Source organism: Hemibagrus wyckioides, linkage group LG15 (genome assembly GCF_019097595.1).
Source record: "Hemibagrus wyckioides isolate EC202008001 linkage group LG15, SWU_Hwy_1.0, whole genome shotgun sequence".
Taxonomy (NCBI): domain Eukaryota; kingdom Metazoa; phylum Chordata; class Actinopteri; order Siluriformes; family Bagridae; genus Hemibagrus; species Hemibagrus wyckioides.
This window is the reverse complement of record NC_080724.1, coordinates 15,090,001-15,110,110: the sequence shown is the minus strand read 5'-3', so window position 1 is coordinate 15,110,110 and position 20,110 is coordinate 15,090,001. Positions and strand designations below refer to the sequence as shown.

At 37.3% G+C, this 20,110-nt stretch overlaps 1 protein-coding gene across 4 annotated transcripts in view; it reads right to left on the bottom strand.

The window, feature by feature from the left end:
- ptpn11b (protein tyrosine phosphatase non-receptor type 11b) overlaps window positions 1-20,110 on the bottom strand; it is a 36,145-nt gene that overhangs the window by 6,399 nt on the left and 9,636 nt on the right. For all 4 annotated transcript variants that reach the window (XM_058409712.1, XM_058409713.1, XM_058409715.1 and 1 more), the window contains 11 exons: window positions 14,522-14,644; window positions 6,957-7,151; window positions 5,333-5,525; window positions 5,116-5,232; window positions 4,876-4,989; window positions 4,376-4,472; window positions 4,033-4,112; window positions 3,693-3,848; window positions 2,288-2,419; window positions 1,818-1,972; window positions 106-173 (listed from right to left, as the gene is read on the bottom strand). In XM_058409712.1, coding sequence (XP_058265695.1) covers window positions 106-173; window positions 1,818-1,972; window positions 2,288-2,419; window positions 3,693-3,848; window positions 4,033-4,112; window positions 4,376-4,472; window positions 4,876-4,989; window positions 5,116-5,232; window positions 5,333-5,525; window positions 6,957-7,151; window positions 14,522-14,644 — 1,430 coding nt within the window. The remainder of the gene's footprint in view (window positions 1-105; window positions 174-1,817; window positions 1,973-2,287; window positions 2,420-3,692; window positions 3,849-4,032; window positions 4,113-4,375; window positions 4,473-4,875; window positions 4,990-5,115; window positions 5,233-5,332; window positions 5,526-6,956; window positions 7,152-14,521; window positions 14,645-20,110) is intronic.

The following is a 20,110-nucleotide window of genomic DNA, read 5'->3' as shown; positions in this document are numbered from 1 at the left end:
CTACGCAGAGACACGCACCAGGATGTACAGACTTAACCCCAATTTCATACACACCAGCTCTTACAGTAGTGTACCACATTCAGAGAATTAACATCATCAGCGTACCTTGTCTATTTATGATATCAATAAGGATGTCTATCACAATTATTGTGCCTGTTCTTCCGATCCCTGCGCTGCAATAAAACAAAACAAAACAAATGTGAGGGAAAATTCAAAACACACCCACACATACTTGTCATGTGTGACGCAAAACATATATATATATATATAAGAGACCACTAAAAAATAATCAATTTCTTATGTTTTTTTCTTACAGGTGCATGTACTGGAGAGATGAACAGTTTTCTTTTATTTTTTGTGAACTGCTGACAATATTTCTCCTAAATTCAAAATATAACTTGTTATTTAGAGTGTATATTTAAAGGAAATGACAACACATCAAAATAACCCAAGATCATGCAGTATTTGCAGAGCTTTAATAACTCAAATAAAACAAAATGCAAATAATTTGTGAACAAATTGTGTTAAGGCTTTGGCTAAATAATATTAAGCTCCATGCTCTCCACCAGTTTTTCACATTGCTGTTGGGTAACTTTATACCAAGCTCAGCTTTGCTTGATGGTTTGTGACCATCCATCATCCTCCTGATGACATTCCAGAGGTTTTCAACAGGGTTCAAATCTAGAGAATGAGCAGTGGTCTCATATGATATATATATATATATATATATATATATATATATATATATATATATATATATATATATATATATATCATTATATCATTATATCATTATTATTATATATATATATATATAAGAAAATGCAGGTATGAGCATGCTAGCTCAGTGGGTGGCAGTAAAATGACATAAACTGTCATGTGCCATGCCTCAAGTATAACATTAACAGCATGTAGTATGATAAGCTGAAGTGCAGAAAAGCTGATTGGTCCCTAAGCCCATTAATGTGAATTCCAGCTGCTAGTTCACTCATATTTTATTTCCTTTCGAAATAAGCGTTGAATTTAGGAAGCATCCCCAAAGCGTAAATGTGTAATAATAAAAGAAAATGCAAGATTAAATTTTCCAAAACAACAAAATAACAACCTGGTCAGCAATAATGATTGGATTCCTAACACGTTCATAACACCTGCAAGAGGCATGTGCCGGTAAATGTCAGGGTTTTATTAATGTATTCTTTCCCTTCCATGTGGCAATAGTGTTTAAAAAAAAAAGACATTAAAATATCTTTGTGTCTGTGTGAATAAGGGCTCTGGGCCACAGTGAATTTCAGGCTTTGATCAAGTTGTCATACTGCTACATAATGTACCTAAACAGACAGCCTCATCAATTCAGTTTGTAATCAAAATCTCTGATGGCCCTAAGCTCTAATCAGAATCTTTAAATGCATTTCTCCATTTCCACTTCTGGCAATAATTTTACTCTTGGTTCAGAAACATACAAAAGAGAGCGCACAGGCTGCAACACAATTACTCAGAAATAAGAAAAGCATCAGTTTGAATCCCAAAGATTACTCAACCATTCGGGTGTCCAACTGAGCAAAAATGAGGTGTATACTCCGGGATGGCAGACACTCTCTCTGCACGCTAGGCAGCCATGAGCAGCTGTAAGCTCATGCATGCAAAACAGTGGGATAGTTATGGATGTTTTATTCTCCCCTGTGATGCAGTGTTTCACTACTAGTTGTAGTTGAGAACGAGTCAGAAGCAGTGTCTTTTCAAAATTCTATAAAATAAAAATAATATTATGTGTTGTAATAAATATAAAGATTATACATTATATATTGAGATTCTATTACCTGCAATGGACTATGACAGGTCCGGTATTTGGAATGCTGTTCTGAGTTCGGTTGACCTGTTCAAGAAAGTTGAGGACTCCTCCTGGTTCATTGGGAACGCCGTGGTCAGGCCAGCTCAGGTACTGATAGTGCCAGATGTACCGAGGAGCCTCCTTCTACAGTTATACCAAGACCAGACAAACATTCAGTACATGATGTCACTAATCTCGATGAAATCTGAGACAAGCAATCTATCTATCTATCTATCTTAATTAAAGTGAGAAGTTCAGATTTGTATTTTTTAATGATGTGATCATGCTGTAGGTCATATCACCAGCCAAAAACAAGCATAAAATGTTGGCCACTTCATTAATATACTCTGTGCTGCAATCATTATGTTTTTTGCTTTTACTACAATGGGTAACCTTCTTCTTCTTCTTCTTCAAAAAAGGGACAAACCCAGCTTTAAAAATGAATGAGAAGGATCTTACTCGGTCTGTACGTGTGACCTCCAGCTTTCTGCGGATGTAGTCCTGAGCAGCCTGCTCCTCCATGTTCCTCACACACACATTCCCAAACTCCTTTGTTGTGTCTGTGTCTGGCCAGTAGCGTACACATTTATTCTGTGAATCGACAGAATAAAGTCAGGAATCAGCAAAGCACTTCAGTGGACATAAAAAAAATAATACCATAGCAGAGCCGATAAAAGTATATATATAAAAAAAACCCTCCATAGTTCAGCAAGTAGTTTTTTTTTTAAATGAATCAGTACTGCTTCTGGAGGAGACTGTCTACCGAAGCTTAACTGATCGCTCACATTTATGTAAATTATTCGGCTCCAGGCAACTCATCGGTACCGAGACTCTAGTGTCAGAGACAGCGGGTCAGAAAGAGGAGAGTTTTATTCAACTTCTGCAGATATTTTCATTTGGCTTGTTTAAGAAAAATGATGATTCTATGCCACGTTCATAACTGATGTGTCTCATCTGTTCACTAGACATAACGCTAGTCAAAAGGACATCATATGACACAAAAAACAAAGTGTCTTTTTATACAGACATTAACTAATCATTAACACTGAAGCATTAAAAGTTAAAGGTTGTCAGCATTCGGTTATATTGCTTAATCAAACCTTACAAAAGAATTTAATGCAATTGGACCTTTATAAATTTCAGTTGAATATCTGGGTTAGTTATAAATTTCAGTTGAATATCTGGGTTAGTTATAAATTTCAGTTGAATATCTGGGTTAGTTATAAATTTCAGTTGAATATCTGGGTTAGTTACACATTTCAGTTAAATATCTGGGTTAGTTATAAATTTCAGTTGAATATCTGGGTTAGTTATAAATTTCAGTTGAATATCTGGGTTAGTTATAAATTTCAGTTGAATATCTGGGTTAGTTATAAATTTCAGTTGAATATCTGGGTTAGTTACAAATTTCAGTTGAATATCTGGGTTAGTTATAAATTTCAGTTGAATATCTGGGTTAGTTATAAATTTCAGTTGAATATCTGGGTTAGTTATAAATTTCAGTTGAATATCTGGGTTAGTTATAAATTTCAGTTGAATATCTGGGTTAGTTATAAATTTCAGTTGAATATCTGGGTTAGTTATAAATTTCAGTTGAATATCTGGGTTAGTTACACATTTCAGTTAAATATCTGGGTTAGTTATAAATTTCAGTTGAATATCTGGGTTAGTTACACATTTCAGTTAAATATCTGGGTTAGTTATAAATTTCAGTTGAATATCTGGGTTACGCACACTTCAGCAGTGCATCTCTTCAAGTCTAAAGAACTCAGCTGTAATGTGCAAAATGATCAAATAAAACTTGGCTATGTTCGTTTGCAACAGCTGGAAATAAAGCACAGCAGCCTCCAGGGCCTGACCTCACCCTGCCTCGCTCCATCTCCTTGGTCGTCATGACAATAACATGAGTGTTTTCCTGATAGACCATTTTCCAGAAGTCCATCACAGTGTTCTGAAGGCAGCCCTGAGTAGCAATGAACACTTTGCCTTCATCCACATGACGGTCCTCTTCCTGCACACTCTGAGAAAATGAAAAAGTGGAAGTGTTTTATTATTAGATTCATTAATTCCTGAAAATTTCAATATCTGAAATATTAGGTTTTATATTAATAACACTGCATGCTCTCTAGGGCTTGGCAACCTCAGACTAGTGACAAAGCAGCCTTTAAGTTTATGCCAGGGCTTTTAGCCTGGCCTTGACTTACTCTGATATAGTTGGCATTAATGTAGTCAGAGCCAGACACGTCAGGATCCGCTTCCCTGATCGTCACCCGGGTGGTGTCAACTACAACACAGAGAAAGAGCATGACTGGTTTATTGCTTTATTTTTTCTCTTAGTTTAATGACCAAAATTACCCCCCCAAACTTTGAGTTCAAGTACAGTCCACAATACAGAACAAGGATTAATTCAGGTGGGCAGCCCGATTAGAGCATTTATCTGACCGCTACAGGGCCATGGGGTATATGTTTGACAACCCTTGCTTAGGGGGAAAAAAAAAAAAGAAAGTAACAGGTGGTGGCAGTTGGTGTGTGCAAGTGTTGACGTACAGGGTAGAATGTTCTTGTATCTGTTTTTGCTCTTATTCTCAGCTCTCTGGCCTTCTTTTCTTGGGTACAGGAGTTTACATTCCTGCTGCTGTAGCATCTGGGGAAATACATGGGAGAAAATTACTGTGGTCATTGGATATTAGTAGAGCTATGATATACATAAAAAAACAACACTTAAGGCAAAATAAGTTTTTAAGTAGGACAGAAAAACCACTCAGACAGATCTACAGTATATGAAACTTTGTGTCTAGCCAGCGCCCCCTGGGGGAAAGACGCAGATGTGTTATATGAGGTCATGCAAGCTCAGACAGAGGGCCTTTTGTTCAGACATCTTCTAACTGCCGGATTCATCAGATATAATATGTAAAGAAGTAGAGAGTCAAATATAAACTGAACTATGAAATACTCTCTTATTTCCTTTTGGAAAAAAATTGATATCTCCTAAACTGAGCTACTCTACAAAACGTAAAAATAAATGAACAATCGGCCCACTGATATACCTCGAATTCTTCCCAGAAGCCCTGCTTGGGTTTCTCAGAATTGTCTGCAACTTTGTTTAACTCTCGCACCCGGTTCTCAATGTTGGCCGCGTTTATCCGAGTGGCATTGAACGGCTTCCATTTGTAAAGAGAAAACACAAAGCAACCATTAGAAACACTGCACTCCAAAAGTGCTCTGATACAAACAAGAAATGAGAAGGAAAAGATCTCCAGACTAAAAGAGTGAAACAGAAAGTGCACCTGCTTAAGGTGCACTACAATCCCACTCTTCTCCACCATCGGGTTCTTTTTATAGTGCTCCACCAAGTCTGTTAGTGTGTCAAACCTCTCCCCTCCACCCACGTCATACTTCACATCCTGTACAAGCAGCACAAAGAAGACACAAATGACATGATATGGCTTTTTGAAAATCCAACAATCACTCGCTTAAGCTTCTAATCTCTAATCTCTTCCATACCTGGTAGCGTATCATGACGTGGGTGACCTTTGTCTTGCGGTCCACATTTTCGTGTTTTTCCTCGTTAGTGAGAACAGACAGCACAAAGTCTCCGGGTTTGCTCTGACTCTCTCTCACCAGAAAGCTGCCTGGCTTGCCTTTTTCAGTGAGAAGCTTCTCTGCGTCTCGGCCTGAAAGATGCCCGTGATACCACCTGGACACAGATTGAAATTATTTTCATTTCATTTTCTCGTCATTTCTCTTATTTTACAAAAACAGACATGTTGTTTAAAAAAAATGAATGCTAAGCAAAAAATATCTAGAAATTACACAGGTATGAAAACAAACCTCATACCAAGCTTTTTGTTTCTTTTTCACGCGGCGCACGTTTCAGTCGAAAGAATAAAAACTATACGTTTGTGGTTGGAAAATTGGCACATGAGCTTGTAGATAGCTCACCTACACCATGTGATATAGCTGTTGATGTGGAAAAGTGAAGGTACATGTGGGTGGCACCCTGGCTGTTTTTGTTTAATGGAAAAACCGCAAAAACCGAGCTATCATAAACTGTGATCTTTATGACCAGACAAAGATAAGTGAGGCATCTTCAAACCTAAACAATCTTATAATGTTAGTAGAAGGTAATTAGAGTAGATTTCCTAAAGTAAAAACAGCAGGCCTGCATATAAACACCAAATATAAACATGTAGCTGAATAACTGTTCTAGCGGCTGAATTCTGAAAAGCACAGGAACAGAGCGTTGGTATTAAAATCACAAAATCATAAACGGTCTCTGGAAGAAAAAACTAAATGAATTATAATCACATGGCACCTGCTAATAAGATCTCTGCTTTGATTTTGCCAAGTTTAGCCCTCTGCTTGGTTTGTGCACTAGAGGGCATGCTCCCATGATTCGACATCCCCACTCTCTGTGTGTGTGTGTGTGTGTGTTAGGGGTTACACTGAGTAGTCAACTATGAAACAGCTCTTAATTAAAAATCTCTCGCTTTAATGGAACATTGTCACTTTTCTATCGCTTAGATCTGTCTACAAGACTGTATCTTTCCTCTGCAGTTGTTTTTCTTGCTAATGTGTAAAAGTTCGCATTAGGTTTTGTGCGTTGCACGTCATTATCCGTTCCCACACGGCTAGTGGGACAGATGCAGATTTGTTTTCAGATTGCTCAAGACGGAGTTGAACATAGCATCCTCCATCCCAGGACGGTTGATCATTAAGCTAGAAAGACATGAACGCATCTTGACGATTGGTACCACTTTAAATAGTGAATGATACACCACAGAGTTCCAATCAAGCGGACACCACACCTGATTTATCTGTTATCTGTTATGACCTAGGCTTTCACTAGAATCAACTGTAGCTTCTGCTGGGCTGGAATGAAAACCTGGACCCACTCTGGCCATTTTTCAGTAAAACTGAACACCCCTATGATAGACAGATACACACTGATTCTTAATTCAATCATTGATTTATTGCTATTTACACTGTAACCTAAATAAATATTGATGTCTGACATGTACTTTTTAGTTGTTTTTAGTTAAAAAAAAAAAAAGTTGTGCAACCACTAGTGTGTGTGTGTGTGTGTGTGTGTGTGTGTGTGTGTGTGTGTCTCTTGCTGCTGTTCTACCTCTCAGAAGTGGGGTCTTTGCAGTTGAGAGGATATTTGAGCTCGATAACGTCTCCGTTCCTTTCTCGCAGAAGGTCGTGCTGCTCCATGTAGTACTGCACCAACTCAGCCAGAGTGGCGAACTTCTCCCCTCCGTACAGGTCATAGTAATCGCCAGAATTCTGGATCTTAATGTGAGTGACTTCATCAGAGCGCCTAATTGGGGTTGATAGAAAACACAGATGAGACAAAGGAGGCAGTGCTCAGCGACATCATACGACTAATGGGCTGTGGTTTCAGAAAAATAGCTCTACATCTGTTTTGCCTCCACAACATTTTTGCACATTACCCACAGTATGATTTATATAAGGATATATAAAAAAAAAAGAAAAAAAAAGAAAAATGTGTTCTGCATTATTCATTACATTTTAAGCACTATAATTTATTTAACCACCCAACAGTGGGGAAGAGAAATGCAGTTTAATTTAAATGAAATCGGTCCAGCTATGCAGGAATGTTTAACATAATTCATTAAAGCAGCATTATGTTTTTGTAGAAAATCTCTACTGCATGTTTTCCCCAAGGCTGACACAAACAGATGTATATGAGGTAGTAAATTTACGGAAAAGCGTGAAACCAATAGCGAAATCATTTAAGAAACACATTAGAAGCAAGTAGCCACCATTTTGGATCATGTGCAGAAAGTAACCTTATACCGTAGTTTATCTGAACACAACATACCGTAACGTTACAGTCTGAGAGGGCCGAGCATAAAAGTGCAGAACAATGTGAAAATGTTAATATTTTCCACGATACTAGGATTTGGATTTTAATACTCTAATATAAGATTCTAATATATGAGGATAAAACCACTTTCCAGAATTTAAATCCATTTCTCTTTTGCATGGATCTCTCAACTAGAGGTTCTAGCGGTACTAGTGGTTCCAAAGGTGAAAAGGAAGAAAACAATGTGTTTAAAGATGCTGTTACACCTGACACGCAGGAGTCTGACAACAAGCAACAAGATACAAGACACTGAACAGTTATTACTCTGTACAGACAAATTGTTCCAAACTACTAAATGACACCAAAAGATATAAATTCTCATTTTATGGACTGCTTTTAAATATCAATATATTGTCCTGTCATTTGTCCTTATGATTGCTGATACTGTTTAAATCGAACATTGTATTGTCTAATTTAGAATTTATGTCAATTTATATTTATTAGATTTACTACTTTTGGCTGCTTCTCTCTCTCTTAAACGTGAAGAGATCTTAATTCGTACTGTAATGTGTATTTGAGGTTATAGACACGGACGTATCAGTGTTGTTCTTTTAGCCTTTCACGGGCGCTACGCTGTGGAAAAAAATTCTCGTAAAATTCTAACAATTCTAACATACTGTTTGTTTTTAACATATTATAAAATCGTACGCTTTTCGACCACTAACAGCAGGCTAACGTAAAATTTAACGGTAAAATACAGTATTTTCCTTTTGAGGTATAGAACAGTGACCAACAATCGCCTTTAACAATCACTATCCACGCCCCCATTCCTGAATGCAACATCATACTAAGGAATTAAAACAACTTTTTTGTGAGATTTTAAGCAATATCACACAAGAGGGAATGTTATATCAGCACCTAAGATCTGGTTGTAGGTAATCACAGGCGATGTGTGTTTATGAGCAGAGTTCAGGTAGAAAGTCATGGTTTTAAATGTTTGATTTCATGGTGGATAGAGTATGGGATTTTTTTTTTAAAGTAGCTAAGTAGAGCTTGGTCATATTATACCATTACTATCAAAGGAACTGTTACAGTTTAGCTAAGCTAGTAGCGTCACTGCAAATAGCAAGCTTTTCCCCAGCACTGACATTATTTAAGCATCTGGCAGTAAGAGAGTGCATTTTTAGATATTAAGTTTTTCTAAATAAATAAAAAAATGTGACTTACCTTATGCTCTTCTGTTATTTTAGTTGCTATGCATTTTTAAGACAGCGGAGCTAAACGTCGTTCACAGAAATTGCCATGTTTACGGTACGTCTGCGGTTCATTGTACCTTTAAGTGGTTTACAGCACCCTAGTTAGAAAACGTTATCTATATGCACACATTGCGTTACTCCGAGTATTCTACTGTAAAATACTGTCGTACATTCTGCAGTAAACTGTTGAAATTAATTACAGCGGTAAAAGTACTGGCAGCTATAGTCGACGTTTTACAGTAGAGTACTGTAGTACATTTTACAGCAATTAATTGTCGAAATAGTGTGAAAAATACAGTAAAATTCTGCCAGCTATAGTCACCAATATCTTATCTTTTTAGAGTGGATTACTGTCATACATTTTACAGTCAATAACTGCTATAATAAATGACATAGTGCTAATGTAAAAAGCAAATACAGTAAAATACTGGTGACTACAGCTGCAGTACATTTTGTAGAGTATAGACTTGTTAAGAAGCTGTGTTAGGAGCCACATCCTTCCTCTCTAAGAGTGATAGAGGGACATTTTTATTAGCATAACACCAACACCACAAAAGAAATCTATTTTAAAAGTAATAAGCTGCGGTTGCTTTCAGTAGTTTAGAGCAACGATAGATTAGCCACACAGGCAACATACAGCAGGAAGGATCCGCATATGATATTTTCTTTACTTTCCACTGCTTTTTTTCACTACACGTATCAATGTACTTTAAATATGCTGAAGCTCCAAATGTCAACGTATGGAAAAAAAAGAAAAAAGTGAACATGAGCACCTGCACAGATAAAATCAGCTGGGCTCAGGCAAAAAGCCACAAGCTTGCAGTAAGATCAGGTCATATCTAGCATGAAAACACACACACACACCAAAAAAAAAAATGTCAGCTCAGCAAATGTATGGCCTTGAATGTAAAAGCAATACAGCCATGCTGCAAACAGATAATGAGGACAGAGTGATATGAAAGTGAGATAAATCCAATCTCTCATTCTCTCATACGCTAGTAGATCTGCCTCTATGTGGGCTTGGCTCCTAAATCGGCACTCTCTCCTGGGTGTAATTGCATTAGAGTGGGAGCAGTGGAGACTGGGCATTGCAGGATTTCAGTGCCGGGGCCTAATGGGCGAGGAACTGCTGTAAATGGGCAGTCTGTGCTGTCCCTCTGCGAGCTACTCTAATGCAATCACCGTGCACACAACCAGACACGGCAAAAAGCCCCAGCTGAGCTCATTTACCTCTCTATACTCCCGGATACACCGCTTCTCTGGGCACATTTAATACATAAAGCAAAGCATGAAATGATATTGTTTTTGTTTACTTTTTTAAACCATTCTTGCAATTAGTGTGATGTTTTTTGTGAGGTCTTGCTTGATAGATAGACAGACAGACAGATAACTGTATTAATCCCAAAGAATAAATAAATAAATAAATAAACAAACAAACACATTCAGTGAAAAAATGTTATTAAATATACAGGTATGCAATATAAAGTAAATATAGACACAAGTCCTGAGTGAGTGATGGTGCTGTGGTATTTACTGCATAACAAATAAGAACAAGTAAGTGTAATAAATGGTGCAAAATTGCAGGTATGGAACTTCAACAAGAACAACAACAGCAACAACGATGATGACAGTAATGATGACGACAACAAAATCCTTTAGGCCAGACTGAAGATGGACTGAATAACACCGTTGTGCTCCAGCCTCTTATTCAAGGCCGCCTGCTCACTAATTTTATCTTTAGAGCTCCATGCGCCCAACATTGATTTTACTGCCAGAGCTAGGCTTGGCAGAAATGGGAGCAAAGGAACACAACAATGCTAGTGAGTCACTCCACATGTCTGTGTTTAACTATTTCCTTCCTGAACGCATCAAAGTCCCACACATACACACACAGATCACAGACCACTCTCCCTCATCCTGGATGGACTGGTCAGAATAAAGCAGTTTATTAGACGTGGACTAAGTACATATTTAAAATCTGCGGTTTAAAAATCCATAAATAGACCGAGCACAGGATGTATTGTTCAGATAGCTGAGGCAATCCCACATTACGTAAGTCAGAGCTGAAAAAATCCATACCAGCAATAGGGCAATGTTCATTCCACCTTGTTTGGTGGAGTGGCTCCAGTGTCATACTTTAACCAGAGGTAACTTATTTCTACTCCTTTGAATTCAGAGAAAACATTTAACTAGTAGGAAAATATTGACCTCTTTGTTCATTGTGGGCTCCGAACAGGTTTGAAAGGTCATTTCCTGAACAGTTCCAGCACACATTACCTGGCACTGACGCATCACCTGACACATTAAACTGACCTTCTGTGAGAGGTTTGTATGACAGGACTCCTCGCTACATCCTCTCTGTACGAGCTCCTAAACTGTTAACAATGGAGCCGACGGCATGCTGCAGTCTCCACCCAGGAAACTCAGAGCAAGAGAGATAAGAGCCAGCGAGAGGCATGGACGAGGAGATAATGTCCTGATGGAATCCCTCTGTGTCCATTTAGCTCCCCGAAACCTCCAGGCCTTTATCTAATAATGCTCTTTTAAGGCAAGACTTTCCTAATGACTTTGTAATCACCTTCTCATCTCTCATTGGGTAGAAAGTAACTTTCAGTCTTTGGAACACTTTAGACTGAAGAGAAAGAGATGTGAAAGCACTTATTTTCACTAATGCTTGAGCTTTTTAATAAGAGGAATACGTAAAGCAAATTAAAAAGCACCCTATGCTCATGAATTTGAAATGAAAGTAATCACACCATATTTCCCATGAATTCCTAAAAAAAATAAATCACCCCGGGACAAATTAAACAAGAAAAATGACATGCAATTAATAGCAATTACTACTGTATCAGTAGTGTCAGGTTATGCATGGTTTTTCATTATCAGTAATGAAAGCCGTGTGTGAATATATTAACCCTTAAATGTCTATGTGGATATTGCAAAAAAAAAAAATTGCCTTTAACAGATTCGTATTAGAGATGACAGGGTACCGGTTATTTCTTTTCTAATACTGATACCAAAAGCTACAGTAGCAGCTAATCTTCATAGTTAAAACTACTGAGCTTTATTTTGTTAAATGAAAAGGTTGAAAATTAAAGTGAAAATAAGAAAAATAAATAAAATAAAATAACGTCTTACAGAAACGTCTTACGTAGTTTATGTGGTTAAAGTACACACACACACACACACACCCTACTTAACAAAAAAAACCCAACATAAATCAAGGCTCTTTATATGTATTAACTGTGCTAAAATTAAAAAATCTAATTCCATTTTCCCCCATTTGTTACCGATCAAATCAAAACTATCTTTTTTCCACCACCATTTTTTTTTTTTTTTGCTATTATTGGCCTGAAAATTATTCTATTTTATATATTTTTTGTATATTCTGTGTACAGTACAGCTAATTTCCATTCCGTCCATCCATTTTCGATGAGAAACCATGAGAAAAGATTTGCACTAAACTGTAACCTTATGTGGAAGAGAACATCTTGCTTATTTGGTTAGAGTATCTGAGCCGAGTGTCTGTGCATGCAGGGGATTAGGCTTAGTAAAGATTAATTTAAATTGACTGAGATTAAAGTAAAAAAAAAAAAAAAAAACATACATAGGAATAATTTCCCATGTCGTTTATTTATTTATTTATTTATTTATTTATTTATTTATAGTCTTTTTAGACCTTTCAGAAGAGAGGTGTTAATCCAATATTTAGCAATATTTACATCCAATTGAGAAACAGCTGTCTCATTTTCTCATTTTGTTTTTACCAGAAACATGTTTAACAAAAAAATGTACAAATCAGCGTGAGCTAGCTAGCCAGCTAGGTATAAACAGGCTGTGTCGGATAATTGATTTACTCTATATTAATGCTTCATTATTTTTTTTGCCTATTCATTTTCTCATGCCCACAGCCAAATCACAGATGTGCCCTTAACAACACTCCCGCCCGTGCTTAGAAGACGAACTGAGGGCATGAAGCCTTTATTATCACCACACATACATTACAGCACAGTGGAATTCTTTTCTTCACATATCCCAGCTGAGGAAGTTGGAGGTCAGAGCGCAGGGGCAGCTATGATACAGCACCCCTGGAGCAGAGAGGGTTAAGGGCCATGCTCAATTGCCCAACAAAGGAGCTTGGTGGTGCTGGGGCTTGAACACCAATCCTCTGATCAACAACCCACAGCCTTAACCACTTGTCTAACAAAATAAATCTTTGTCCAATTCATACATAAACGGAATAGTCCACGTGACATCACAGACCAGGACTTATACACGCAAGTGTGTATTTTTGTGTTTTCTTCAATAAGGTATTTAGAAACTCGGAGTGGATATCTCAGAAAAGAGGCCTGTGGTGTGGCTGAACCACATGGTCCTATTCTGAAGCGTAGAAGACGTAATGTGAAGCCTCACCACTAAAGCCGCAGGCAGCAGGTCCAGGGTTCAGCAGCCCCTCGTCTTAAAGCTATTACGAGCCACCGCTGTTAAATCCCTGCCAGCAGCCACAACACACAGGCGCGCTCTCTCTCTCTCTCTCTCTCCTCGTTCTGCCTTTTCCCTTTTGGCTCTCGCTTTCCAGACTAACAGCTGCAAGAGCACACGGTGCCGCCACAAGCTGAAAACTTCCCTCAGACATCTTAGACAGTGAGTGTGAAAGCACAAGGTCATCTAGGAACACTGGCGTTTTTGTAGTTGATGCTTACATAGATGTAACACAAACAAGGAAACCAAGCACACTAACATTGAAGTGACAAACCCAGGTGATACTCCTGACTCTCACCTGACCTTTTAAAACCTTTCTAGTTTACCCAAAATGTCAAGAGGGTTTCCTAAGATATTATTTCACCAGAGATTTTCTTGGATATTTGTTTATTTTGGGGTGATGGCAAAATTATTCTGTTGGTTTTAAATCAAGACTTTCTGAATAAGCCAAGGATTAAAAAAAGAAATGCTTGTTGAGAACTTCACCTTCAGCATTTTCAACCAAACAATCTAAAAAATAAAAAAAAAAAGCTTCTTTTATATATTTGCTGCCTTTTTTTATCCATTATATTTTAGGAATTTTTTTTTTTATTAGCTATTTGTGGTTTTTTTTTTTTTTTTACATTAATGGCCTGCTTTTCTTCTGTATACTAGGAGCTTTAAAAGGTATGTGATATCATGTAGGATTTATTTAAGTGTTTTCTTCATTCAAAAAGTAAACCAATAAAGTCAAATCGACTATAAATCTGCTAAACTCAGGTTTAGTAGTTGAACAGACTCCGTGGCTCATAAGTTTGTCAGTGTACAGCCCGTCCAAATTGAGGTTCTGTAAAAACAATGAGTGCGCTAATGCTTCACCAGGCTTAAAAGTGCTCAAAGAAACCACAGAGCTCACTCAGAGAGATCAATAACCCTGCACACAAATGTGCTCGCTGTCTAGCCTGAGATGTATGCATCGGGTCCACCAAACTGCAGCGAAGGGGAACAAACAACATGCCTGATGTGATTAGTTAGCAGCTGCACTGGCCTGAGGAAGGAATGCTCATTCTTCAGTGTATTCAGGAGCAGGACTGAGTGTGGAGAAGCATAAACACACACGGTGGTGAGGTTAAAGAGGCCCACCTGACAGACAATGTGAAGTCTCCTGGGTTGCTTTTGCTCGGTCGAGCCAAGAAACTGCCGTGGACGCCTCGCGTCAGGAGGAGCTGCTCTGCCTCGATGCCGGTGATGTTGGGGTGGAACCACCTGGAGTGACGTGAAACGATATACAGCAGTGTCAGTACGATTCATGTTTATAACAGTATATATCAGTAAGAAAACATACAGTGATGAGGCATGTTATTTGAGCATTGTGTAAGAAATAAAAGAAAATATATGAACATCGGAGTGCTGTGATGTTTTACTACTCTTACACCGCAGTCATTTGACAAAATTATCCAGCTTGTTACTGAGAAAATAAATAAAATCCCACAACGCCTTTCGTCACAAACACTTTCAAGCATTGGAAAAAAATGAAAGGGACACATTTCAACCCTGACACTGGAGACTCCTTCCAAAAATGCTGAATAGTATAGATTTTTCTGTTGAACAACACCACAGTCTGAAATCTATTGTTAGAAATATCATAAACCTGAAACAACTGAAATATTCCAGGTCAAAATGTATTGATAAATCGTCTTGACACTCAAGCCCTGATGGCTTCCGAGCGTTCTCCTTAATAAACTCTTCCAACTAAATAACAATATACTGACATAAGACATGGCAGGAGTGTATATTTCTGCGATGATTTCTAATGAATGCAATGTTTCATTTATTAATGAATGTCATGTTGCACATTTTAAAAGTTAGATTTATGGTTATGGAACATGAGTAACAAGTTAGTTCCTTACCGCAAGTTACCACTAATTTTGTCGCAACAGTCACATCCCCCAACCCACATCAGCCTTCTCTCTCTGTCTCTCTCTCTCTCTTTGTCTCAATCTCTCTCGAAAACATACATTTATTTGTCCTGTAGACTTTCCCATGCAAGGAAACTTTGCAAAGCACGATAAGTTACCACTAATTTTGTCGCAACAGTCACATCCCCCAACCCACATCAGCCTTCTCTCTCTGTCTCTCTCTCTCTCTTTGTCTCAATCTCTCTCGAAAACATACATTTATTTGTCCTGTAGACTTTCCCATGCAAGGAAACTTTGCAAAGCACGATAAGTTACCATTTATTTTGTCGCAACAGTCACATCCCCCAACCCACATCAGCCTTCTCTCTCTCTCTCTCTCTCTGTCTCTCTCTCTCCGTCTCTCTCTCTCTCTTTGTCTCAATCTCTCTCGAAAACATACATTTGTTTGTCCTGTAGACTTTCCCATGCAAGGAAACTTTGCAAAGCACAATAAGTTACCATTTATTTTGTCGCAACAGTCACATCCCCCAACCCACATCAGCCTTCTCTCTCTCTCTCTCTGTCTCTCACTCTCTCTCTCTTTCTCTCTCTCCCTCTCAAAAACATTAATTTCTTTGTCCTGTAGAGTCTCCCATGCAAGGAAACTTTGCAAGCACCATGACTGATAGAAAACGCTGACACCAGGAACTCCTTTTATACAGGATAAAAGTCTCCTAGCAAAAACAGTACCACATCAATGATTATATTTTTTCTTTGTTCATGTTAAACATCCACTATACGAGTCCCAGGTATATGAGCTGTTACTATAGAAACAGTAGCATATGAGAATGAGCAATATTATAAACCTGTCATTTTACATTATATCCTGAACTTCTGCAGAGTACAGCGTCATTCTCTGTTAAAGGGAAGTATCTAATGGCATAACACAGCAAATATATTGACACTGATTTGCAAGGTAATCATAAGGCAAATTCTCTGACTGGCTGATCAAACAATGACTTGAAATGATAGATTTCCAACATGATAATCAAATCTGTGTAAAAACTTTTACTTAATCCATCCATCCATCCATTGTCTATACCCGCTTATTCCTAACTAGGGTCACGGGGGTCCGCTGGAGCCCATCCCAGAGCACATAGGGCAAAAGGCAGGGGTACACCCTGGACAGGTACTTTTACTTATAAAAAAATGACCAAATTTACATAATATATTGTCAAATACAAATAAACTGCAGTTCTATCAGCGTTTACACACCTAAACGAAAATAATAAGAATTTTAAAATTTACTGCTAAATGTCAAACAGAGTCTAGGGAACTGAAGTAGTGACTGCAACGGTGCAATAAATCTACTACAAACGATCCATAAAAAGGAAGTGGAAAAAGCAATAATTAACAGTTGATCAGATGTCACGTGTAACAGCTTAATTGTATTGGTCTAGTGAGGAGTGCACTGTGCTGACACATCCATCAATACACAGTATTGAACAGTGAGGTAAAAATCCCACTAGATTCCTAGATACTAGGAATTTGAGGAGAAGTAACTACACGATTTCTAACATCCTCAATGGAGTTTTAGTGAAAGAAACAGTAAATGTTTGACAACTGGTGGTCCGCTGCAGCCAATCTGACACTGTTAATTATCCATCTGACTGCCGTGTCATGTCTTAACTGCCCCTTAATTAATGTGCTACGAGAATTTTTCCAAAAGGCAATGAATCAAAAGCTGATCTTCAGCATGTCAGTAATTTCATCCAGATTCCCTACACCGCAGACGTTCATCATTACAGAGCGTTACAGAAACCTGTGATGCTTTAAAATCTACAGTAATGGTTATTTAACATATTGTGTACATTTACATTTACATTTCTTATCCAGAGCGATGTACAAAAGTGCTTTAAAGTCTCCAACAAGGAATACATTAACACAGGTTGAATAGGTCACAGACTTGACTATACTATTAGCCCAAAAACTACGTTTTAAAATATGTACATACAACATCTAAGAATACATAAAAACAGGGGAAAAATTAGGAGCAAGTTTAAGCGTTTCAGGAAGGGGTAGGTCTTCAGTCGTCGTATGAAGACAGTCTGTGACTCGGCTGTACGGACATCTAGGGAAGTGGAAGTTCATTCCACCACCACGGTGCCAGAACAGAGAAGAGTCTGTGTAGCCCTTGTCATAGTCTTTAACTGTTACACATCTCCTTTAACTGTTACACAAAGGAACTGATTTAACTGTTCATCAGGTTTCCACCACTGGAACAACAGGAACACCCGGTTCACACACCACTCATCTACAGTGTATATGTGTATAAATAATAATCAGGGGATGTTCAACATCATTTGATTATAATGACACTGAAGTTGACATTATTTAAAGGCTTACTTTTTGGACATTATTGAGGTTTGGATTAAAATCATTGACTTGAATGAATAGTCAAATGAGTAATAACTACACAAATGTAAAAACTATCAAATAATGAATTCAGCAACTTTAATAATAATTGAATGACATTAAACTTTAATAGAGAAACATAACCCTGCTTTGTCTTTTCTTTTTTTTGTGTGTGTTTCAGTCTCTTTACAGAAAAGTGTCCTTTGGTGCCGGATCACTGCAAACTGCTAAGCAAGCACTAAGCTAGATTTTTCTCCAGGATAACTATTGTTTATCAGATGCAGTCGTTTCTCTGTATTTTCTATCTTCGCCTTTTCTTTTTTTCTTTTTTTGCGATTTCTTCGAATTGAGACGGACATCGTATCAAGGAAACACTCTCGTATTTGTAATCAGCATTTAACTGTCCTTTATGGCTGGACAATATATCAAGATAAAATTGATATTGTGATAAATTTTGCTCCAATTCCCTTTTCTCAGATAAAGGTGTGGGGGTTTTTTGACAACCTTTCACAATCTCTGATTAAACAGAAAAAAAAATTCTGTACCGGGTTCTAAAATAAAAAAATGTGAAGCAGAAATTCCCTTTAATTCCCTTAAATCATTTTATTTTGTAGAAGACAACGTGTTTTATTAATGCGACACTACTTAGAAAACCTTGATCATATCTTAGAAATGTCTTCAAATGGCATGATATGATAAATCAGCATTAGCACCACACGCTGCTCTCTACACTCTTGCACTCTGATCTGTTTGCACATTCTGGCCATCACTCGGCCTGCATAGCTGTGTATGCTGTGTAGTCTATATACCACACTGTATAGAAATCCTTCTTTGCCGGACTCTCATGTTTGAGTGATGTTGTTGTAATGTATAATAGAACAGAGCACAGCTCAGGGACTTGCTACAAGCCATTTCACTGTAATGATTATACTGTATACGTCTCCTTGGATGGGAAACTTTTTGTCATATCGCCCAGCTCCTCTATACATTAGATAGATAGATAGATAGATAGATAGATAGATAGATAGATAGATAGATAGATAGATAGATAGATAGATAGATAGATAGATAGATAGATAGATTTGAGCTCTTCAATGGCATGTTAAAATAAAATCAGGTGGGGGAACTATTGCTAATTTTATTTTATTAAGACGTATTTCCATTTCCTCTAATATTATTGTATATCCAAAAAGTCTAGATAACCTGTTTAAGACACAATCATGTGAAATCCTTTTGATTTTGTTTTAGTTAATACACATATGTGAACACTACATACAACAAAATGATACAGATTGATTGGTATTGCAAATAATTAGACATAATGGTTAAAAAAAATACTAAGATATTAGAGCAATACGTATTAAATATATGAATAATACCATTTTAAATCGAAAACAAAACATCAGAACGAGGTTATGAAGCTATGAAGCGCCAATCTAAATGAACGAGGTTTATAACCCGTCACAATACAGTCTTTTAAAAGTGACTTCCTTATCTTCAAGGATTACTAAATCTGTGGTTGGGATAAGAGAGTCCAGTGCATTCTGGGACAACACTGGGTCTCTGACGCTTCTAAAAGGAATCAGACCAAACATTTATTTGTAAACGTTTTATTTCGATATGAAAGCACCATTTTGGTTCCGGATATGAGTTTGGATATGAGTTTAAGTCGAAAAAGCTATAGATACTGGAAGTATTTTCTATATTCCAAAAGCAAATTCTATATAATCTTACTTTAGTATTTTAATGAATGAGCTTTTATGTAGATCATTCATTGGTATATTAATTATGTTTATTATCTGTTATGGCATCTTTTCTAAGTATATTTTTAGACCAATGAATGAATAATACTTTCGTGGGACATTTTTTTCATCAGTTCTGTGACTCACATGTTTCTCAAAAGACAATATTTCCCCTAAAGTTGAATCATAGCTCTTTTAACTCTGCAGAGTTACATATACAGTATGTATATACATATACAGTATATGAACTGTATAGTATGTATATAGTATGTACATATATATATATATGAAATCAACCTGAATACTTCTCTATTCACCCTAACTGCTCGTATTAATAATCAGATTTTACGACACCATGCCACAGCACAGCAACTTCCTGGAAACGCGTGTGAATGCAAAGAGAAAAAGAAATTTCCATTTGGCAATTTCCTGCCTTATTATCTCTTAAAACATGTGCCAGAAACCGATTAGAGTAATGATACGGCAATGAAAGATATTGTGAAATGTATCGTTTCAGAAGGTTTTCGTAAACTTATGAAAAATATAACTCACACACGACTTCCTGGAATGGGCAACAATGATGCAACCATCTAGAACATTTCTAACACATCACGCATTTTTTGATGATTTTTCTTTTCCTTGACAAAAGTGTGAATCACACATGAATGGTAGCAGTC